Genomic DNA, 24,344 nt, shown 5'->3' on the forward strand with positions numbered 1-24,344 from the left:
AATGAAAGTTCAGGAGCCTGAGGCATTATTTAATGTTTGGCATTATTTAATGTTTGGATTAGATATAAAGATTTGTTGGAAAGTAAAACTCCAAGGTGGTTGTCACCTATGGAGGCAAAGGCTGTTAAAAAACTAAATATGGAGGCTAAATGGCCGAAATATTGGGAAATTTTAGAACAAGAAGGGGACAGATTGAAATTGCAAAGTTTTGAGAAACCAAAAGGGAAGGTGAGGGATTGGCTGCATTATTATCAAATAATGGAAACTTTTAAAATGGACAGGAAAATTGGCTTCCAGGTGGAAAAATCAAAATTAGAGACAGAACTGTTAGAACCCAGTACTAAGAATTTGTCAAGAATGTATAATTTGCTGCTGAAATGGAACACTCAAGATGAGACGGTTAAATCTGCAATGATTAAGTGGGCTCAGGATATGGGTCATAACATTATGTTTGCTGACTGGGAAAAGTTGTGGACCACCGGGATGAAATTTACGGCATGCAATGCCTTGAGAGAAAATATTATGAAAATGATCTACAGATGGTACATGACCCCAGTCAAGCTTGCAAAAATCTATCATTTGCCTGATAATAAGTGTTGGAAATGTAAAGAAATTGAAGGAACTTTTTACCACCTTTGGTGGACCTGCCCAAGGATTAAGGCTTTCTAGGAAAAGATTTATAATGAAATTAAAAAGGTACTCAAGTACACGTTCACTAAAAAACCAGAGGCTTTTCTCCTGGGCATAGTCGGCCAATTGGTGTCTAAGAAGGAGAGAACATTTTTTATGTACGGTATGCTACAACAGCAGCAAGAATACTCATCGCAAAGTACTGGAAGACACAAGATCTACCCACCGTGGAAGAATGGCAGATGAAGGTGATTGACTATATGGGTTTGGCCGAGATGACGAGCAGAATCCGAGACCAGGGAAGAGACCAGGGAAGAGAAACAGCGGAAGAAGATTGGAGAAAATTTAAGGACTATTTAAAGAAATATAGCAAAATCAATGAGTGTTAAAATGATGTTGGATTAGAAAAGAAGGAGTTAATAGCGATAATGGTTAAATTAAGGAGAGTAAGTAACATTAAAAGAAAGTTAAAAATAAGGGAAGGATTTGCTGAAAATAAATTTGAAATTGGAATACAGAAAGGGGAGGTATGAGGAAGTCGGGAAAGTAAGCTATAAGAAAACAAGAATTGAAAACAAGGATATGTTTTATGTTTTATTATGTTTTGTGTTTTTTATGTTGCGTTTTGTTAAATTTGTTGAAACTTTAATAAAAAATACTTTTTTAAAAAAATGAAAGCTCAGGAGCCTGTTCGGCTTCCAAGGCAAAGTTTGAAAACTGAAACACCTACTTCCGGGTTTGCAACTTTCTTGGGAACTAAGCTGTTTGAAAACCAAGGTACCACTGTACTTTTAACGGAGCCCATAGACCAAGAGGCAGCCAATGCAGGTGGAACAAATACTGCTTTACTGATTCTGTAGGGGGCTGTATGGCAGCACCATTTCCCACCAGATGACATTTCTAGGCTGTTTCTAAAAGCAAGTCCAAACAGAGCATTGCAGCAATTCAGTCTAGAAGTAAGTACTTGAGGAAATAAGTAGAATAATAGAATTGTAGTTTTGGAAGGGACCCTGAGGATCATCTAGTCCAACCCGCTGCAATGCAGGAATATGCAGCTGTCCATACAGAGATTAAACCTGCAACCTTGGCACTATGAGCACCACACTATAACCAACTGAGCTTGAGATCTTGCCCATGAGAACAAGCATTGTGGTATTCTTACGGAGAAAGAGAGTGCTAGATTAGCCATGTGGAACAGCCATTTTAATTCTGCATTCTGCTGATTTCGGAAAGTAGCAGCCCACAAAGGCTCAGGTGCAGAGGCACCTTCTACGTCCTCATGTAGCAGGTGAGCTGAGCTGTGCCTTACTGTTAGAAGAACCTGACTTTGCAGTCAGGTGATAAAATGGAAGGCACATCAGTGGATCATGGGAATTTCAGTTTTCAAAAAAGAGTGGACTACTCAGGATGGAAGTTGGTACCTTCCTGCACTTTACTGAAAAGAACTCCCAACTAGGAATGGCTAAATCTGCCAATTTTGATTTCTCTCAGTTTTTCAGTCTTAAGTACAGTTCTCTGCTTTTCCACATTTTTTTTTAAAGTCCACCAGCATTTTGGGGTGGAATCCTCCTAATCAACACATATCTGTATGTACATTTGCCAAGTAGTTTCCCCTAATGTTTGGTATGTGCTACACCCCTGACCGGAGCACTTACATCCGGGTTTTCAGCATTTGGGAGTTGAAACGTTTGAGAATGGAGCCGTTCGAGTTCTGAGGTACCACTGTATTTCTATGTTCTCCGAATAAAATTGTTCTCTGGGAAGTGTGTATGAAATGATAAAATACAATTTAAATAAAATTCAGTATATTAAAACCCCAATTTGTAGCCTAAATGTTGTTGTTGTTTTTCAAGCAGAAAGAAATTTGATACAGAGTTGAGGAACACAGAAAGCTCCTGACTGGTGGAACAGAGTTGAAGCACATTTCAGTCACTGGTCTCTAAGTCATGCAAATCAGTATCTGTACATGAGAGAGAATGTTTAAACTTTTTACACCGGTGGTATCATAGCTCTGTTCAGCTGCCTCATATTACTTACATTACCTCACCAAAACGTTGGAGACGTTGTGGGAATTAAGAGACCTTTTTCCATTTCTGATAGAATGTCCACAGGTTGCCCTATTATGGAATGATTTTTTTCATGAGATATCAGTTATTATTAAAACATATTCACATCTCTCCTCAGTTATCCCTACTATTTATGTGTGCAGATACTATGAAGAAAATTTGCCCCAAAGATCTTCTGACATGGATGCAGCAGATACCAGGAACTCTATAGAACAATGGAAAACATTGAAAAACCCACCTATGGAATTTCTCTGGATACAAGCCAATAAGCTACATATAGAGGAAAAGAGGAAGCCAAATGGTAGTGGTTCTCAGTTGAGAAAATGGTGTGAGCCCCAAAAGGATCTCTCCAAACTGAGCAAATGGACAACAAAATGACCAATGAGTTCTGCTGTGATGTGCACTGGAGCACAAGACCCAGCTTCACATATAAGATGATGAGGTCTGAACCAGCCATGTGAACTAACTAAAACTAGACTTGGATTGCTGACTTCTTTTCAGATTAAGCCCTCACACAATGGAAAACCAAATAACTTCCATGAGTCAGACCTAGTAAGATGAGTCTGGTTTTCTTTCCTTTCCTTCTCACTTCCTTCTGTTTTGCACATATACACATCAACCTATAGATCCTCTTGGAGATTTCACCCCTCCCATATCCAAGAATCTCCTGATGAGTCTGCTGATTCTCCAGAGAGGAGGGGCAGTGTTCTGCTCTCTACTTATTCTGCTCCAGCACCACATCAAAGAGTCAGTCAGTCAGTGTGTCGGAGAGAGAGAGACTGAGTGTTAGAGATTGTGTGTATAGATAAGGTTGCTGCTAAGAGCAGCTGCAGACACTCAGTGTAGTGCAGCATTCATTTATGCTTAGACCTCATTAAGCTCTGTATATAGTTTGTATGATAGTTGTAGATAGAATAAAAGTAGTTATTCTACAGAGCTGCTCTCCGAGTCATTTGTGCTCTGCTGTACTCTGCTGCTATCGATGACTGTCTTCTTGTTGGAGTGAATCCGGTGCTCACAGCTCTGGGCTGTGAGTCCACAGCACTTTGATCTGTTGCTGTGCAGAGGGTGGTCTCTGGAAGTGCTACCCCAGCTCGCCTGGCCCAGTCGGGGCTGAAGTGGCGCTGGCTCGGGGGCGATGCTGACAAGTGTTTCAATAAACTAGTCTAGTGATGAAGGCTAAAGATAAAACTCCCTCCTTATACCCAAGGGGCAGGAGGGGATGAGGAGGAGCCCAGGCACAGCTGAGCCAGTGGCACATGAGAACAAGCCTTCCCAGGGGTGGCTCCCTGTTTATGCTTTCCCCAGGGCATCATCATTACCTAGATTTAGGTGCCAGGTGTCAGGGCTGGAGTCAGACTCAGCTCTGCAAGAGAGGAAGCAAATCTCTGATGCCAGTGACATTAACTCTTTATTCAAGGAAATGAAATACAACTCAGCCTAGTGGTCTCAGCACACTTCCCCATAGCTCTTGGCCTTATGGAGCAGCTGCCAGGAGAAATTCCCTGCCTTCCACCCTCTCTAAGACTCCTCCTCTCCCGAATGTTTCCCAAGCAGTCTCAAACTGCGACTGGGCACCTCTGGCCTCTGTTCTGCTCTCTTTATTACTCTTTGTGTTCTTGGAGACCGGAGGGGGGGGGGGAGAACTTATTGGCGGAGCCTTTCAAAGCTCAGCACGCATTCAATGTAATTCTTGCAGTGAATACCATTTTCTGACCCATTTATTTGTTTAACTGATTTTTAGTTAGCATTCATTTTAGTTTGCATTTTTCAGCATTTCTTTATATAAAAAAGAGAAATTGAAGTATAATACTACAAACACCATAGTTGTTTGTTTGTTTGTTTGTTTATTGTATTATAGTGTTTATAGCGCTATAACACTGAAATAAAAAATATCATTTTTTGTCATAAAAATGTATGTGTATAAAAAACACGTCACAGTCAGCACCATTTGACCAATATAATATAAGAATGTAAGAGGAGCCTGCAGGATCAGGCCCATGGTCCATCTGGTCCAGCATCCTCTTCTTACAGGGGCCAACCAAAGGAGGGTTGCCATAATTTGACGTGTAAAAGAGAGGATACATTAACAACCCACTTTCCCACCTATGCCCCTGGCCGACTCTCTTATATTGGGGGTGGGGGCAGGGCTAGACTTCACAGCTCACTTTGGATTACAGCAGCAGCAGCAGCAGCAGCTCCAGCTGTGTTCCAGGAAAAGAGCATGAGTCTGACCAAACTGTGGGATGCAGTGGAAGACAGGAGTGCCTGGCGTGCTCTGGTCCAGGGGGTCACAAAGTGTCAGACACGACTAAACAACAAGAACAAACAATCTGCAACTAACAAAGTTCTATGCTTCTGAATGCCACTTACTAGAAATCACCCCTTTGGGGTAGAGTTGTCATATGTCCGGTTTTTACCGGGTACATCCTCTTTTTACGGTTTAAAAGGGCTATCTGGGCAGATTTTTAAAATTTTGCAAAATGTCCAGGTTTATTTGTTTTGTACCATTAGTAACATCCAGGCCAAAGCAGTAGCAGTGTGACTGGCAGGCAGGGCCAGGGAAGAAGGGAACACGGGGTGTGAGTGGCAGAAACAGCTGCTGCTGCTCGCCCTCCCGCAGCCAGCAAGAGTCTGGATGCTGAGTGCCAGTGTGGGGAGGGCACTGCAAGAAGACGGCTCCAGCACTGTCACCGCCTAGGTGGAAAGTTCCCCACTTCGTCAGGCCAGTGGGGAACTGCCTAAAATCAACCAGCCTCTGGCAGGCAAAGGGACACACGGATCTGCAGATCTATTCAGGGGACTGATGCCCCCCCATGCAAACTTTGCATTTCCCCCCACGCTGCCTTTGGGGGGAAAAGCCCCACTTGCTCCCCTGAGAAAAATGCACCGTTACTCTACTGCCTTGCAAGGAAAGTAGCCACTGTTAGGCAGTGAGTAAAACCTTTTCCCGTGCCAATATATTCTGCTGTTTTGTGGGTGGGCGGAAGCAGCGCGTTCCCCAAACTCTCTTCCTTGGAAAGTAATTTGTTAGCAGCAGTCAAAAATCAAAACAAGAAAGGCAGCCTATTCCTGCCTCCTGCCACCTCAGGCTCTCAAAGTGGGGGGGGGGCGGGGGGGTTGCATTCAGTGTTAGTCATACTCAGCAAAAACCCATTGACATTAATGAACATGGCTAAATTAGGTCCCTTTATTTCTGTGAGTTTCCTTTTGAGTAGAGGTCAGTTGGCTCCACAGACCCTCTGGGTGCAGATGGGGGCAAGTGCCCAGCAGTGACCCCCCTTCAGGGCTCCCCCTCCCCACAAATTAACAAAAACTCCACCAGCGCCCCTGAATGAGGGGTGTGCAATCCATGTGTGGTCGACACATCAACGTGGGCCACATGGGGGGGGGAGTGTTGCGTGACATCATATACACGTCATGCATAACGGGGGGGGGGCAAACCGGGCGCCCCTGGCAGAGATGCCCAGCCTGCCGCCCGCGGGCCCGGGGGCGCAGAGGGCGCGCTTGCGGGCGGGAGGCCGAGCTGCTTGGGGCGCCCTCGGCGCTGGGCGGGCTGGGCTCCTCGCCCACAACTATGGAGGGGCCGAAAGGCTGTTTCACTCATTTTTTAGAGTTGTCCAGGATAGACGCCGCATAGTCTGACTTCGCCCAAGGCCCCCCGAGAGCAGGCAGCGGAGGAGTCGGTTTCGCCTTCTCCCGGCTGAGACGGGGCTGCCCCGAGGACCCGCTTTCCTAAATGACCCGGAGGCAGGCGGCGCCTGGTGCCCCCGAAAAACGGGTGGGAGAGCCTCTCCGAAGGCGGCGAAGGGGCGCTCGGGCGGCACCTGACCGGCCCCTCGCCGCCTCCAGGAGGCCGGCCAGGGAAGGGGGCGGCGGCGGGAGTTTCCCCGACCCTCGTGAGCGGAGCCTTTCCCGGAACCGCCTCGGGGCGTATAAACTGGGGCGAGAGGCTGCGGGCGCCACAAGCGGAGGCTCCGGCGGGACTGATTGGGCGTCGCCTGCGCAGCTGAAGGGCTCTCCGGCCGCAGCGCCCGCTCCGCGCCATGCCGCGCCTCGCCGCCGCCGCCGCCGCCGCCCTCCTCCTGCTCGCCTCGGCCGCTTGCTCTGCCGCGCAAGGTAAGGGGCCAAGGGAGTCCGCCTGTCCCGCCGGCCGAAGGTGCTGGGCGGGCGAGGGCGAGTCTCGAAGGCCCAAACCCGTGTTAGAGGAAGGGGCGAAGGGTCAGAAATGCACTCTCCGTATGCTCAGAGGCACTTTCTCTGAGCCAGACTTCACAGGCTTGAGCCACGGCAGTGAAGAGAGGTGGGACAGGGCTTCTTTTCTTCCGCTTAAATCTGTGCGGGGCTCTCCGCTTCCCCCGCTTGCTGCCCCTCCCGGTCTGGGGAGAGAAGGGGTTGCCGTGAAGCCCCCAGCCTCCCCTCCTCTGGGGCTGAGGCGCAGGCTTGCCTTGCTGCCTTTCTCAGCTGGGGGAAACCCCGAGTTTTGCTTGACCTTGGCGGTATGCTTCCTGGAATGAGAAAAGCAGCAGCAATTCAGTTCTGGCTACTTTCACACAAACAGCTGAGTGTACTTTTTCCTCCCTGAACATTTTTTTTTATTCATAAAGAAGGTACCTTCTGCCTGATTCTGTGAGTGAACTGATTAGTATATCTATGGAAGGACTCAGGAGTGTGAGAAGTGAATGAAAATGAATTCATTCTATGGTTCATGAACTCTAGTAGTGCAAAATTAGAAGAAGAAAACAAGAAAGATGTCAATGCAGCTGGCTTCAATTAAAATTTCAGTTAGAGCAGATGAAACAGACACAGTTGTGAAACTTTTTTTAAAAAATTGCTATGGTGCCAAAGTATGAGTTCACATTCACTAAGAGCAAATCACAACAACAACATACACACCATTCCAATCTCTGGTGGAAATATTCTCTGGTTCTGTGATTGTTTGGGTCCTGTTGGGCAGCCTCCTCAAGCTCAGCTCAGTGTAGGTAAAATGTCCAGGAGGGCAAAAGCCCAGGGTTCAAACACATGCTTTGGATGCAGAACAACCCAGGTCCAATTCCTGGTAGCATCACTAGCTAGAAGGATCCCAGGTCCCAAGGCTGGAGAGTCACTGTCGAGACCTTGGAGAGAACTGCTAGGTAGAGGGCAGATCTTCTGACTGCTCTCTGGGTTTGCAGCTTTCTGACTCCCAGCTGTTTTTAAAGCAACATTTCTTTTTCTATTTAAAATGAGAATGGTGAGATGAAGAAAGCTAAGCAAGAGGTAGAGCTTTTTGTGTGTGTGTAAAAGGACATGATCAGAACTCAGTTCAGTTCTGGTACTAAAAAGAAATCCCTAGAAGGAGAACATGTTCAGATCTTTAATTCTAACTGTAGATCTTGGGGTTCTTATTAAAAACAAGGTATTTCTAACAAGCTTGAAGTTTGCCTACTCCTGGTCACTCTCTAGATGGAGCAGCTGTCTGACAGCTTCATATGCCCATGTCCCCGGGCCCAGAGAGAATTCTCTCCCAGCATTGTGTTTGCATTCTTGCTGCCTTGTAGATATCCACTGCATTTGTCTTAAGAGGGGAGACACTCTTTGCTTCACTGGTTCAGAGAACACAGCCTTTGGAAGCGGGTGCATCTCTGGAGTTACATAGAACAGAGAATGGGGGGGGGGATAGCTAACAAACCAACCAACCCACAAATTTATATAATGAAAATACTCAGCACTAAAGCCATTTTGTACTTTAGTCTTCCTTGTGGAATTCCAAATGCCTGTATTCCCTCAATTCAAATGACCACTCTCCCCCATATGTATTGATGTATGGGAGTTGAGAGGAGCTCGACTGAGATAAACACAGACATAAGATGCTCATCAGAAAGGCAAGCTTAGTTGTGCACCAGGGGTGGGGAGCCTTTTTCAGCCTGAGGGGGACTGCATGGCAAGGCCAGACGCAAAAGGTGAGCAAAGCAATGGGTGTGACTCTAATCTTTGCACAGAACGCATTCCAGCCGCACAGGAATCGGGGGTTTCCACAAGCACGTCCTCCCCATCCAGGCGCCTGGGAGGCATCATCACAGTTTAAGGCAGGGAAACGCACTGGGGGCTGGTGCAGAACAGGGCCAGTTAGAGGGTGTGGCCTGGGGAAACTCCCCAGAGGCGAAGTCTGGAATGCCCAGCCCTGAGCTGCACTCAGTGGCAAATACAAGTTGCTGCCATGTGGCTACCCAAAACTTTTTCACTCTGATACAGACATGATGCAGACCATATCAGTCTTGCCATCTGGCCAGCCCAGGACCTCCGCACAAATTTTAAAAATGCAGGAAGCGGTAGTTACAAGTTACCAGTTTCTGCAGCCACAGCAGACACTATGATTCTCCAGCAGCTTGACTTCACCCTGGTGATGCCTTGTCCCTCGAGACAAATGGATGCCAGCAACAACTCCCAGCTGCGTGTGCAGAGGACTGCAACCCTACTCATGAATGTTCTGCATCACGTGTAGGTGCATCCCTTTGCCAGACAAAACAGGCAGTGTTTGATGACAGGCTTCCAAAAACTGGTGCCTTCCAGATATTAGACCAAAAGAATCATAGAATCATAGGATTTTAGAGTTGGAAGGGACCCTGAGGGTCATCTAGTCCAACCCCCTGCAATGCAGGAATCTCAGCTAAAGCAGCCATGACTGATGACCATACAATGAAGGAGTGTTCACCACCTCCTGAGGGAGATTTCAACTCCCAGTGGTGAATACAGTGGTACCTCGGGTTATAAACACCTCGGGTTACAGACTCTGCTAACCCAGAAGTAGTACTTCTGGTTAAGAACTTTGCTTCAGGATGAGAATAGAAATTACGCAGCGGCGGCAGCAGGAGGCCCCATTAGGTACCTCAGGTTAAGAACAGTTTCAGGTTAAGAACGGACCTCCGGAACGAATTAAGTTTGTAACCCGAGGTACCATTGTAGTTAGGAATGATGGGAGTTGTAGTAGTTGGAATATCTAAAGGACATCAGGTTGGGAGGCTTGGGCTACAGTATTGAGTTTGCATGTGGGAAGTCCAGATTCAGCTCTGCCTCCCCACCTTCGCCATGAAGGCTGCTTGTGTTTGTCACCTCTCCACTGCGCCAAAATGCTTTTCTGAGTGGCATTGTTATATAGCCAACACAAACGTTTATATCCCTTTTGCCACACTCAGGGGTTTTTTTTTTGGGGGGGGGGGTATATTTTAGTGTCTGTGAATTGTTGAGCACTTAACTTTCTCAATGTCTTATTGAGTAGATGTTATGATAGACATATAGGGTTGCACTCTTAAAAAGTTGCTTTAAGCACCCTGCCATGTTCACAGTTCATAACTAAAAGGGGATTTCTCCCTATCATTCTCCACTCCCAATCACAGCGAATGTGATTATAGGGTCCATGCTGAATATTCCCTTGAGTCATGAGGAATCCTAGGTGTTCAGAGTTCGGGGGGTAAGGTGGGCAAGGTTTGAATTGCGATATTACCCCTTTTGTGGGGGTGAATAAGCTGCACTGTTACTGGGTTTTTTAAAGCAGTTATCTTCCTATTCTAAATTAAGCTGCCAGCCTTTAAGTGGAGCCCACCAGCTCACAAAATAAAAATCCCAATTCATTTTGGACTTCACTCCTGAGGTGCACTCTTCCATTGTCTCCTGAGACAGACAGATGCCAACCATACGATACTTGTTTTCCCTTATGGGACAAATACTACTTTGGGAGGGAGGCAGTCTAAAGCTCTTCTTTAGCCCCCGCCCCCAGCTGCTAAGTTTTTGTTTTAAAGAGACATCCAATCACAGATCCCCCATAGTCCTTCAAAGTGTTTCCCCAAAACAAACATCTGCTTAAGTGAGGTCCTGAGAAATTAGCATTTCACTCTGAGTTATGAAACCAAGTGAATGGAGCAGGGGCGCCGACTTATAAAAAAATATTGGGGGGCCCATACCGACTTATAAAAAATATTGGGGGGGCCCAAGACCTCCAAACCGCTGCTGCTGGGGGAACAAAAGGGGCGAGCCCCAGGCTGCCCCAACCTTAAGTGAACCTGTGAGGGCCCGCCCTTTGCGGCAGCCGATTGGCTGCCGCTGTGGGCGGTGAATATTAATGATGTATCATTTTTGTGCTTCATGCTGTGGCCACAGACATATGATCTGATGGTGAATTTGGGGTGACCCAATGCAAAAATCCTGAGAATCCCTGTGGATCCATGCTTTGTAACCACGTTTTTGCACCATTGCAGCCCCAGGCAACAGTGGGTGTGTGATTTTGGGGGGGCAGGCTGTAGCCATGGACATGCTATGTGCTCTGAAGGTGAATTTGGGTTGACCCAATGCAAAGATCCTGAGGATCCCTGTGGATCCATGCTTTGTAACCACGTTTTTGCACCATTGCAGCCCCAGGCAACAGTGGGTGTGTGATTTTTGGGGGGCAGGCTGTAGCCATGGACATGCTATGTGATCTGATGGTGAATTTGGGGTGACCCAATGCAAAGATCCTGAGGATCCATGTGGATCCATGCTTTTTAACCACATTTTTGCACCACTGCAGCCCCAGGCAACAGTGGGTGCGTGATTTTGGGGGGGCAGGCTGTAGCCATGGACCTGCTATGTGATCTGTTGGTGAATTTGGGGTGACCCAATGCAAAGATCCTGAGGATCCATGTGGATCCATGCTTTTTAACCACATTTTAAGTGGGGAGGGAAGGAAAAACACAGAACGGACAAGGAGCACGAGAGGGGTGTGCAGAGAAGCAGCTGGCTAAGAATGCAGGGGAGGGGTATAATGGCAGGGAGGAAAGGAAGGCAAAAGTTTTCCCTCACCTACCCACCAAAGCCAGCCAGCTCGCACGCTCTCTCTCTCTCTCTCTCTCTCTCTCTCTCTCTCTCTCTCTCTCCCTCCCTCCTGCATGTTTTCAGCAGCACTCTGCTTTCCCCTCTCCTTGCCTGGAGGGGAGGGGCTTTCCCTGCTCTTTGTTCCGTTTGAGCAAACACAGCAAGGAAACAGAGGAGGGTGGGCAGTAAGACCCTGAGGCAGAATGCAGGAAAGCAGACGCTTCCTCTTTTCAGGTTTCCCTTCTCCAACGCATGGTTTGATTTTTGCCTGATTTTTCGGCTCCAGGGACCACACATTCGCTCTATAACACGCTCTATAACACACGTGTTATAGAGGGAAAAATACGGTAATAATTTTCTTAAATTATTGGTGGGGCAGAGCCCCCCCAAACGTATTTTTGAGGGGGCTCGGGCCCCCTCAGGCCCCATGGAGTCGGCGCCTATGGAATGGAGGTTTCCAGATTGAAGGTCCCAGTACTATTACTGGTATTTCCTTTTATTTGCAAAGTGAGATTATTGGGATGGAAGGGTTAGATGTAGATAAGGAATATTTCTTCTGGGGAGATAGCAAACACGACTGGACCTAACGGTCAGGGGTCCCTTTACCTTTACTTTTATACGCATGTTGGCAGAGTTAGGTTCCGCTGTGTTTTCTGGGCCTTGCGCTCCCTAGTCAGTGTGTTTGTGTAGCCTTGCATTCCAAGGGTTTGATGTATTCCTCCTTCCCACCCCAGTATTTCTTCTTGCAATTCACATGGTGAGTTGAGCCATTCCTGGAAAGGGACTGATTTTCTTTTAGCACTAATCAGAATAAGGAGTGGCAGGGAATTCCTCTTCTTGATCTACTGGCAGCAGTCTAAAGAGCAAGTCAAAAAGTGACTCATTAAACAAAGGAAAAAGGAAGCCTAAAAGTCTCCTCAAAGGAGATTTAAAGTCACACCTAAGGCATTTCTATTACAGTGCCTCTGTTCTTAATTCTCAAGAATCATGGGGGAGGGAGGAGAAGGCATTGGTTCCAGGAACAGAAGCTTCTGTTTAAAAATAGAAGCAAAAGGACTCCAGTATTTCAATGGCTAATCAGTACCATTAATGGATTTAAATCAGGCATAGGCAAACTCTGGCTCTCCAGATGTTTGGGACTACAATTCCCATCATCCTTGACCACTGGTTCTGATAGCTAGGGATGATGGGAGTTATAGTCCCAAACATCTGGAGGGCCGGAGTTTGCCTATGCCTGATTTAAAATATCATTTGTTGTTGTTGGCATCCGTCTGTCTCAATGGACACAATGGAGTGCGCCTCTCGGGGGGGGGGGGAGTCAAACCGCTGGAGAATCATACAGCCCCGAAGTGACCTCTGTGGGGCACAAGCTTGGACAGTATGTATGAAGGTCCTGGGCTGCCCAGATTACAAGACGCCTTCTTGGCCTCACTGATGTGGTCCAAAGGATAGCAGAGCGATAGTCTTGGCACCAGCTGGCTGCAAGAGTTGCCGGAAAGAGGCATACAAGGCCAAAATCTTTTGGACTCCACTCTGAATTTGTGTAGGGTTTGCTCCTTAGCCTTTTCTTCTCCTGAGGATGTCCTGTGAGGCAGCAGGTATGGATTTCTTGTCAGGGTTTATGCCCAAAGCCTTTCTCATGAATGAGTATAACCACAAGGCAGCAGAGGTTTAGGATCAGAGTTTCCTTCTCCTAGATGGGCTGCCTTCCCAGGTTGATGATCCCCACCTGCCCCTCATTTCCCTCTACAGCACGTGCGGAAAACACATTATGGACCATTGTGGCCCACTATTGGTTTCCTCCACTTAATCTGCCAGAGCCTGTCTTCACATGCAGGGGAAGTCCCATTGGCTACCCTCATGTGGTTAAGCTGGCCAGTCAAAGCCATTTCTGGGATTGTGGCCGCTGTCACATGCCGACAGCTTCAAGGAGCCACAGGTGAGAGCTGGGTGGGGATCAAAGGGGGACAAACTACCCCAGAAGGAGCACAGAATTGTAGAGTTGGATTATGAGGATAATCTAGTCCAACCCCCTGCAGTGTAGGAATATTTTGCCCAACGTGGGGCTCAAACCCACAACCCTGAGTCTCACGCTTCATCAGCTGAGTTATGTTTCCTGCTGAGGGAAATGGCTGTTTCCCATGAGGTCGGACCCCCAGTCGTGCCAGAAATTCAGGGCTAATAAGAGGGTAATTAGTCCTGCCAACCTCTCCAGGGTAGGAGAGGGCTGTCCGTTATCTGGCCGCTGCAACAAGATGTGGGGGCAGAGGACTTTGGGTGCCAAGCCTGGCACGGAAACTGGGCACTCTCTGGAGTCATTCTCTAGAGCAGGGACACCTGTTTCTTAAAAATTAATAAGATTTGGCTAAAAACAGGCGTATTCTGGACTGAAGGAGATAAGGGAAACAATCTGTGGAACTGCAGAGTTCACCTTATTCAGTTTCACCTTATTTGGTATTACTACTTTCTTTCTTTTGCCTTTTCCTTGCTTCTTTCCCCCCACTGTAATCTCACCATTTTATTGCTTCTTATTGGGTTTTTTTTAATTAAGAACTACTTAGTATTGCACTTTTGTACATGTTGTATCTATTGTGTTTTCTTTTTTTTGTACATTTTTATTGATTTTTTAACATATCATTTCCAACAATCATTTAACATAAATTCTTATTTTACACAATATTTTAGACTTCCAACAACCTCTGAAGATTTTCCATACTTTATCACTTATTCTGCATTTCTTAATTTCTCTATTACTTTTACTTATCATTAACTAATAATTCTCTTCATAATCTTCATTGCAATATTTCACACATTCCTCCTTACAGAAACTTCTTGCAGTCCTACTAGCGTAATCTGTTTATTACAATCGCTTTTTAAATAGTTCAAATATTTACTCCAGTCTTCTAAGAATCTCTGATCCCGCAGGTTTTGAATCCATCCTGTTAATTTATCTAATTTTGCATAGTCCATTAACTTCATTTGCCACTCTTCTTTTGTCGGTAATTCTTCTTGTTTCCATTTCGTATCTATTGTGTTTTCAGAGGCTCAACAAGAGGACTACTACTTGAGGATTTGGCCAGAAAAGCCTGCTGTGAAGTATGGAGATTCCATGGTATTAAACTGCAGTTCCAATTGTGAGAACATTGGCTTGGAGACCAGCTTACAGACCGTTGCTGCAGGGACTGGGCCTACTTGGAAAGCCTTCAATCTCACCAGTGTTACTGAGTGGGAACCAAAGCCATTGTGTTTTGCTACTTGTGGGGGGACAGAGCAGAAATATCAGAGGATAACCACCACAGTTTACCGTAAGTCATATACTGGGCAGTCCTGGAATAATCATTCACTCAGGGCAGAGGATTTGGAGTGCTGCTTGGCTTGAAGGTTATTCAGTGGAAAATAGGAGGGACATGGATTCAAATTCAGCAAGAGGCCAGGAAAGAAAGTGGCTGGCTACTACCCTGAGCATGCAAAGCTGCTTTCTGAATCCACATAACCTGGTAATCTAACTTGGAGTGGCTGTCCAGGGGACCAGGTAGGGATCTCCTGCAGTCATTTGTGATCCTGGAATGGGAGCCCTGTCTTCAGGACTGTCTCCCCAGAGTAGTTCACTGTGGTGCTGACGCTGTTGTATTTTCAGCACCAGCAGGATACTTCTGTATTTGCCCAGGCCTTTGGTTTTTCTTTTATTTCCTCATTTACATCTGCTTTGAATGCTGTTGATGTTTACTTCTATGTTGCTGCACTTCAATTCCTCCCGTTACTATTATTTGTTCGATTCTATTTATGAATTACTTCTTATAAAGCATCTCAAAGCAGTTTAACAGCAGAAAGAAAGAAAGAAAGAAAGAAAGAAAGAAAGAAAGAAAGAAAGAACAATTTGAAATGCAGTGCAGCTATAGAGTGTTTTTATTAAAGGAGCTTTGATTTTATGCTTTTGTTTTTTAAGCTGCCCTGGAAGTTTCCTTGTAAAGTGAAAGGCAGGTGCCAACCTCAAAAGCCCCAAGCAGCTTAGAGCCATTTGCCCAGAGGTTGAGGTTCCCTTCCAAGGCCCAGCTGCTTGGCCCACCTCAGAGTTGGGCGAACTTTTTCCAGCCCAAGGGCATTGCCCAAGTCAGCCCTCTCTGTCAGCCCCACTTGGTTCCCAAGCAAAATTATCTTTGCAAAGGCAGGAGGGAAGACGGCAGTGGGGTGAGAGGGGCTGCCTAGTTGAAGCAGAGACCTCATGGGTCTCATCCTGAAGGTCTGGACATGCTGCCCCCTGGTCCTGAGATGCCCGGCAGGGATCGCTTCCAAGACTGGTGTAGAAAGAAACACAGAACGTGTATCCTTTCTTTTTCCATTACTTCTGAATTTTATTAACCAATGAAGATTGGGTGGTATTTGATACTCAATTGTTTATGCATTTTTTTATTGTTAAATTGCTTTGACCTGTTTCATAGGAAGTGATCTGTAAATGAAATAAATTATTATCATTACTCATTTCATTTCTATACTGCTTTATTTTTATGGGGGAAAATCTCAAACTGGTTTACAACATTTAAAAAACAACAACAATCCAGAATAAAACATTATTGAAGAAAGTCAAATCAATAGGATTTATCACTTTTTATTCCGTTCCAGGAGCTCCGGAGCGCGTAGTGTTGGATCCGCTGCCAGAGGTGGAGGTGGGTAAGGAGTATAATGTGACTTGTCGAGTTTTCGATGTTGCCCCCATCTGGAACCTCACCGTGACCTTGTATCAAGGGGAGAGGAGGCTGTATGTGGAGACCTTTGAGGACCACAGGAATCCTGAAGCCAGCAATGTTGTGGTGACAAGCAACAGCATCACCGCTCAGCAGAACGACCATGGAGAGGAAGTCACCTGCCGCGCAGCTCTGGACCTGAGGCCGGAAGGGCCCTTCTTGGAAATGGCTTCCCTCAGCAAATCGCTGGAGACTGTTGGTGAGTTCACATCAGAGGCCCCCGTCCTCTAAAAGAAGTGGGCACAATGGCAAAAGAAGCAGATTCTTTGACTGCTAATGGGCATAAATCCAAGCAGAAACTCTGGAGGTAATGGAGCCCCCCCTGCATTGTCACTCCCCCATACAGATCCCCTTGGATGTCAGAAAGGACACTCTTTCTTGCTTCTGTTTTGCATCCATGATGGATCTATTTCATTTTTATTTATGAAATGGCATTGGGGTGCAGACAGGGCTATTGTATCTGCAAGGCTGGGGGTACTGAATGAAACTGCAACTGGTTGTAATCTTTTTGGTATCGGTGGCTACTTGTAATTTTGCTTATGATTTATTTCCATCTGCCGCAAACCAGAGAGGGCAGTAAGTCCATGGAAGCCAACTAACATCTAAGCCAACTGAGCAGGCTTGATGTTCATTGAGCTGGTTTGGATATTTTTACTGCCTTCCTTTGTTTTTTGGGAAAGCTCACTTGTTTTAACTTCTGCAAACCTCTAGTTTATTTCTTCAGTAGCTTTGTTTTCATTTCTGTTGGCATCAGTGGTCACTGCCTGTTTATGGGAGTGATATCTCTTTTCATAACTGATATGATTTCTTTCATGGTTTTCACAGTTTTCCCTATGGACCCATATCTTCAAACTTTGGGCTCTGTAGAGATCAATACTAGCATGCCTGTGGAATGTGAGGTGTCTGGACTTTTTCCGGTTCAAAAGGCAGTGTTTCAGCTCTTCTTTGCAGGGGAGAGATTGAACTCCAGCAACCGCATATCAGGGCACAAAGTGAGTGCCCAGGCTCAGGTGACCTCAGTATCAGCAGGAGAACATCAGTTGATCTGCATAGTCTCTTTGGGGCCAGTGACCAAAACTGCAGAGAGTACTGTGAATGTTTACAGTGAGTATCATTTCTGGATTTCATAGAATCAAAATTGTAGAGTTGGAAATGAGCTGAGGATCACTTAGTCCAACCGCCTGCAATGCAGGATTCTCAACTAAAGCATCCGTGACAGGTGGCCACCCAACCTCTGCTTAAAAACCTCAAATGAAGGAGAGCCCACCACCTCTCATGTTTTGCTGTCAAACAGCTCCTACTGTCAGAAACTTATTCCTGATGTTTAGTTGGAATCTCCTTTCTTGTAACTAGAAACCATTGGTTCAGGTCCTGGCCTTAGGAGCAGGAGAAAACAAACTTGCTCCATCTTCCATGTGACAGCCCTTTAGATATTTCAAGCTGGCTGTCATATTTCTTCTCAGTCTCCTCTTCAGCAGGCTAATCCTGAGCTCATTCCACCAGCATTTGTTGGCCCAACACCTATAAAGTACAGCCTTTTGCAGTGGGGCTGCCAGGCATAGGTCTTCCCTGCATGCCTCTCAAAATGACAGACATTTGGCTCCCATTAGTTAACAGCCTTTCAACATGCAATTCTAGGGAGCAGAGTCTGGCCAACGTCTCCACACCAAGAGGGGGATGATGAATGGGTTGAGCAACAGACTGGAACTTTCCTGCCTGTCCAAAAAAGCATCTAGATCAGTTTGTCTGGCCCAGCTGGATGCTTCCAGGAAGCCCACAAACAGTAGGGGAAAGAAACAGCTTCCCCTGCCCCTCCTGTTTGTCCCTAGCATCTGGTACCCTGCCTGGCACAGGTACTCTGCCTCTACAACCTCTAAAACCTGCCAATTTACCTCAAGCCTATTTTAAAAATTCACCAAAATTTTTAACTTGATAGGGTTTAGCTCATTGTGTAATAATTATAGTCATTCAAGGAATCTAGATATGTAATGGCCGTTCTGCTACATTCTCTTGCAGGTTTGCCCAAACCCACCCTGCACATTGACCACCCCCAAATCCCTGTCAACACAAACGTGACAGTTATGTGCAGGTCTGATGGCTCCAAGTCCCCTGGTGTCGTCATGCGGATCAGTGACACCCAGGAGATCTTACTATCCGGAGATGGTCCTTCTCTGCAGTATTCACTGACGGCCCAGAAAGAGGATAATGGGAGGCAATTCATGTGCAAAGTGGAGCTGAAAGTTGATGGGCGCTCGGTTGTGAAAGAGACAGCTGCAAATCTCACTGTCTTCTGTGAGTAGGAAATGCTCTTCTGAACAATATTTTATTTCTAGAGATTCAGAACTCTTCACATTTTGCAACAAAGAATAAATAAATTATGCAGTGGGAATGAATTATCCAACCTGTGCAGCTTGTGGTCCATATATATCGGCCTAGTTCTGCATGAGGCAGCCTGTGCTTGGACTGTACCACTTCAGACTGTAGACAGGGGCTCACATGGCTGAGAGCTATTTTATACATGGTGGTTGTTGATTTATTTATATTCCGATTTTTCTCCTGACAGAACTCAAGGCAGCTAACAGATAAAAATAAGAACCACTAAAAACATAGATAAAAAACCCCAATCATTAAAAAAACAATTAAACATAGGTAGAATTAAAACCGCACACACACAATTAAAACATACAAATAATTACAACAAAAACAGCACAACAATCAATCCCTGCACTTCAAAAACAGGCCTGGCCTTCTCCCTTATATGCTAGTTCTTAATCTTTTGTTTGCATCGTGGAGCACTGAGTCATGTCAGCCCCCACTATCCCCTGCCTTCTGAAGTGGTGCAGACCAAATAGAGATTTAGCTCATCATTGGGATCAATGTGATATATGCACAATTTGTGGGGTTAATTATTGTGTAAGGTTAATTAATTAATTTCCATGAATGAGAAAATAAGGGTTAGGGAAATTGCTTGAGAAGCTGGCCTATAAAACGGGAGGTTATTCTTGGAAGCCATCAGGTCTTTCCTACCCAAGCACAGGTCCTATAGCTGTACTTTTTTCCAGTGTCAGTTCCCAATGCATTTTCTCAAATCTTGGAGCCACTTACACAACCTGATCAACTCCTGATTATTCACATCTGATGTGATGTTCGATGCTGGGAGGATTGTGTTTGGATGTCCGGTTCTTTTTAAACAGTGAAACCAGGGGCAGGGAGGGGCTGATTCAGACCCATGCCATTTAGCTGGGAGTGTGTTAACCTCCCTCCCTCAACCATTTCATTGGTCCAAATTGTCCCAATGAGAGATACTAAATGGTGTGTGCAAGGGATATACTAATACCTATAAGTGTGTGTGTGTGTGTGTGTGTGTGTGTGTGTGTGTACTCCCTCCAGTGCTGTGGTTCAATCCCACCCCCAACCCCTCCTGTGGTTTCTTTTAGCATGTTTTCTTTAAGAAGAAATAATAACTGTAGGACTGGATTATGGATGTTAACTCCTGACATCACATCTGTTTTGACCCTGAATGTATGAACTGAGCTCAGCTGAAATGCATTCTGTGATCTGAAGCGATACGACACTTCCGCCTATGGTGCTTGGCCTCTGGTGGTTTATTCACACATGCATCATGCAGTGAATACGGATGCATGGACTAGCCTTGGGATTCTCAAGTTTCTGTGCAAGCTGCTAGACTGGAGCATCCAGGTGGCTTCTAGGATCCTTGAGCATCCTGTGCATGCTGCCTAAAGGGCACAAGATTACCACCAAATCTTATGCGGTTTTGCAATGATGAAATAAGATGCTGCAATTCATCCCTTACGGCCAAGGCAAAACAACCACGTTTGTCTTCTCCATTCCAGATGCACCCCAAATGAGTGATTCTAGCTGCCCTGATAAGTTGACCTGGAAGGACGGCAGTGAAGAGACCTTTATCTGTTCAGCCTCAGGAAACCCACCACCAACTGTTGAATGCAGGAAAGATGAGGTGTCGTACAACATTGGGATACAGCAACAAGTCTCAAAAGAGCATGGTGGCATCTATCATTGCAATGCCACCAACGCCTATGGATTTGATGTAAGAGATGTGATCATACACATTGAATGTAAGTTAACCTCCTTGTCCAAATCATCTTCCAATGAAACACACACACACAAACACACACACACACACACACACACACACACACACGAGAAGGAGAGGTTTGGATTTGTAGCAGACTGCCAAGAATGTGGAATTATTTAAAATTACTCTGCTAAAAAGCAGGACCAAAGTGTAGGTTATAAATTGATCCCAAGGAGGCCAGCAGAGAGAACCTTCCTCAATCTTTCTGGATTGGAGATAGTACACAGCTGGATATGGGATGCCAAGCCGAGCCAGGCCACTGGCCAGGTTTTCTAACAACCCGCAGGCATTAATTGCACAGGTCCAACGGAAAGATTCTTTTGGGTTTTGATGTGAGTGCTGTTGAAATCTTGCACACGCTTGTTGGCTCGCTGAACAGCTTTTGTCAGGTGCCAGCCTCTGGAAGTCGCATATTCTCAGCCTCAAAGTCAGAGACGACAGTGGACCAACAGGTAATAGTGATGCCTTCAGGTTCCCAAATCAGTGGACTTGACTCTTCTGACACTTGCTCCTGTGTTCCCTTTGATAGACCTTAGTGCTTCATAACCTCCAATTTGTGTGTAGCCTACACAAAATTCCACTTTCGGAAATGTGCAGATTAGCTCAATTGTCTTAGCATTTCAATTTGCAACCAGACTTCCAACCCTTAAAATACCAGGAACTTCCAGAAAGCAGCTAGTTTTGGAGGATTAGTCACACCTAGCATGCAACAGCAACACAAGTGTAGGAATCACCAGAGGTCTTAAAGTTAGCGAAAGAGGCAAGAATCTCTGTGGTCCACTGGTCCAGGCTCATTTACTTGAGCTTTTGGTGTTTAGCAACCTACATATCCTTTCAATCACGAGGGCTTGAATTTTGCCCTTTAAAAAGCAAAGCTGTGTGTGTTCTGCAGATTTGCAGCCCTGCAGAATTCTTAGGCCCATAACCTTAACCCACTTGTCTTTGCCTTTCGCAGCTTACCAGCCTGACATCCTTGGAATCATAATTGGGGTTCTCTGTGTAGTGGTTATTTCTTCTGCAGTAGGCGTGGCTTATTACATGCACTACAGAAGTAAGATCGAGAAGTACCACCTAAGACGGCGGCAGCAGCAAGTAACAGGGAGCCCCATGGAGCAAAAGTGCCTGAATGGCAACGTATAGTCTGTGAATGTTTAAGTGGACAGGTGGCTGCTATAAACTGAAGAGGAACTTGAGCCCATGCCAGCAAGTTGCAGTTGTTATTCAGGTTCATCCTCCCCACTTAGCCAGTGATCAGGGGGAGAAAATGGGAAAGCATTCTTGAGATGCTGAACGACTGATGGGCAGTGCTCCAACTGGACTTTGTCTTAAGGAGTTTGGATGGTTTCTGCACTTTCAGAAAAAGACTTGTGATCAGAAACTTGTCCCTTTTATGTTTTCTTAAAACCTTCTCTTCCATCCAAGCCTTGGAATCTTGAAGTTTTGAGAACCGGAATGTTGGACTCTCATACTTACAGGTCAGGAGGGGGTAAAAGCTGCCAGAGCATAAGCTTTAAGAAATAGCTGACAACATTCAGTTACTCAGTAAAAAGCAACACAAAGAGTTCAGGCAGGTGTGTTGAAGGCGGAAGGATGGAAGAGCCTCATTAAGGATGGACTATTTCCCCAGCAGTGGATGCTTTCAGAACTTAGATTTCCATTCCTGCAGTGTGAAATGAAGCGTCTGCCTGGATCCTTCACCTCGCCCCACTGGGACTATAAGCCAGCAAGATCATGATTGCATTTTGCATTGTGAAAACAATTGTCTCCTTCTTGGACCATCCAAGCTCTTCCAGGGTGCAATCTGGCACCAGTTGGGTCTTAAAGGAAAGCCAAGATTCTTATGTGGTGGCATAGTCAACATAAAATTGTTTTTTTATCATGATCCATGAACTCAGGATTCTCTTCTTTAAAGATACTACATGTCATAACTCTAAGACAACTTGTCTTTTTCAGTGTCAGGCCAGGCTGAAGTCTTTAATGTGAAGGATATGAGAATGGTTTAAAAATAATGTAGGCTTTTAAATGACTGCTGAAAAATGTTGGGTCATGTGTTTCCGCATGCTCAGTTTTTCCACACTTCCGCGAGTTTAAAGTGTCATTTTTGCACATGTGGCTCAAAGCCACATTTATATGTAAAAACACCAACAAAATCTGCTTTGTGAATTATGCTTTATGGGTGTATGCCTAAAATGTATGAAATGGTCTACATACATTAGAATAGGAGGAAAGCGCTCTTGCAGAACCTTGAACTTGTCATCTAAATTTTTTAAAATGACTCCTTGTTTTAAATCTAACCTTGTATAGGAGAATTACCCCACTGTTTCAAAAATCTTTGAGCTTCTATTCTGGAGCACCCAAACAGCAACCGAATTGAAGGGACTGCAAGTTAATTTTCTTGCATCAAAACCTAGCAAGTCATTTTCAATGAATTTATTTTTATGTTCTTGTCTTATTGCCTGGAGAATAAAATTGTTTGCTAAATTCTGTTCATGCCATCTCCTGAATGAATGAACCTTTCACTGCAGCATGGTGAGTCTCCGTTACCAGGAAGAACTGCAAACTGCGAACAGTATGTGGGACACGGTGTCTTCTGAGAGGCAGACGGCATGTGCTGTGATTGTGCTTCCTTAGCTGCTCTGTCAGTGTTATCATGCAACCATATATAAAAATGGGAATGCTCTGAATTTAGAATTCAAGGATATTTCACTATTATTATTCTGTAGACTTTCCATACCTTAGACATGAGAGATTTTTAATAATAGTAATAATTAATAACAAGAATAATTTATTATTTATACCCCACCCATCTACCCTGGGCGGCTCCCAACAATTAAAAGCACAATAAAATTTTAAAGAGGTTTATCACTGCAAATAAACCATAGAATCATGTAACTATAGAGTTGGAAGGAACCCTGAGTGTCATCTAGTCCAACCACCTGTCAGTAAAAGAACACCTGGGAGCCACTGACACACCAACTTTCTAAAGTGGCTTCAAGGCTGGAGTGCTGCAATGCTGCATGTGGGGCTTCGCTGGCACTTGGTCTGGAAGCTGCAAGACCGTGCAGGATGCTGCAGCACAATTGCTGGCAGAAGAGACGCCTCGTCAGCATAGAGCACCTCTGCTCAGAGATCTGCGCTGGTTGCCTGCTCACTCCCAGGCCAAGTTCAAGGTGTTCCTATTAGCATATAAAGTCCTTAACAACTTGGGATCAGTTTACATCTGAGATCATCTTGCCCCACATATGACTGCTTGACCACTTCTGTTGGCAGAACTGGCACCTTCACAGAGGCTGCACATGACCCACATCTGTCAGCACTTGATTTTTTAGTGTGGCAGCATCAACACTGGAACGCCCAGCCCCTTGCTCTCAGGCACCTTCACTGTAGTCCTTTCAGCACCTGCTGAAGATGTTCTTATTTAGACAAGGTGCAAGTAGATAAATAGGGACCGCTTACCAGCGGGAAGGTAAACGGCGTTTCCGTGTGCAGCTCTGGCTCGCCAGAGCAGCGATGTCACACTGGCCATGTGACCCGGAAGTGTCTCTGGACAGCGCTGGCCCCTGGCCTCTTAAGTGAGATGGGCGCACAACCCCAGAGTCTGTCAAGACTGGCCCGTACGGGCAGGGGTACCTTTACCTTTACCTTTTTACCCAGATATTCTGAAAGTTTGTAGGAGTTTAAATTGGTTTTAGTCAATTTTACTGTGGTTTTAATCTTCTGTATATTTTAAATTATGGTTGTAAATTGTTTTTAGAGATAATTTTATTGTTCTGTCTTTTTTTGTAAGCCACTTTCAGGTTTCCTACAGTCAAGCAGTATATACATTTTATGAAATAAGTAAATAAAATTAATAAATGGGGAGGCATGGAGAGGGAGGGGGAAGCCCTGTTGTTATTTTAAAAATTGTTTTATTAAAAATTTTCTTGGGTTACATAAGTACATACAGTGTCTGTTTTCAGTTTT

General features: G+C 45.4%; 1 protein-coding gene across 1 annotated transcript; it reads left to right on the top strand.

Moving 5' to 3' along the window:
* Nucleotides 1-6,662: 6,662 nt before the first annotated feature.
* On the top strand, nucleotides 6,663-22,869 carry LOC309360605 (intercellular adhesion molecule 1-like). Its single transcript, XM_081895254.1, has 7 exons — nucleotides 6,663-6,815; nucleotides 14,564-14,827; nucleotides 16,143-16,463; nucleotides 17,090-17,368; nucleotides 18,281-18,556; nucleotides 20,119-20,361; nucleotides 21,337-22,869. Exons 1-7 carry the CDS (start codon nucleotides 6,743-6,745, stop codon nucleotides 21,519-21,521), a joined length of 1,641 nt encoding a protein of 546 aa, XP_081751380.1. The 5' UTR covers nucleotides 6,663-6,742; the 3' UTR covers nucleotides 21,522-22,869.
* The last annotated feature ends 1,475 nt before the right edge of the window (nucleotides 22,870-24,344 follow it).

This window comes from Podarcis melisellensis (assembly GCF_964234715.1).
Source record: "Podarcis melisellensis genome assembly, chromosome: 17".
Classification (NCBI taxonomy): Eukaryota; Metazoa; Chordata; class Lepidosauria; order Squamata; family Lacertidae; genus Podarcis; species Podarcis melisellensis.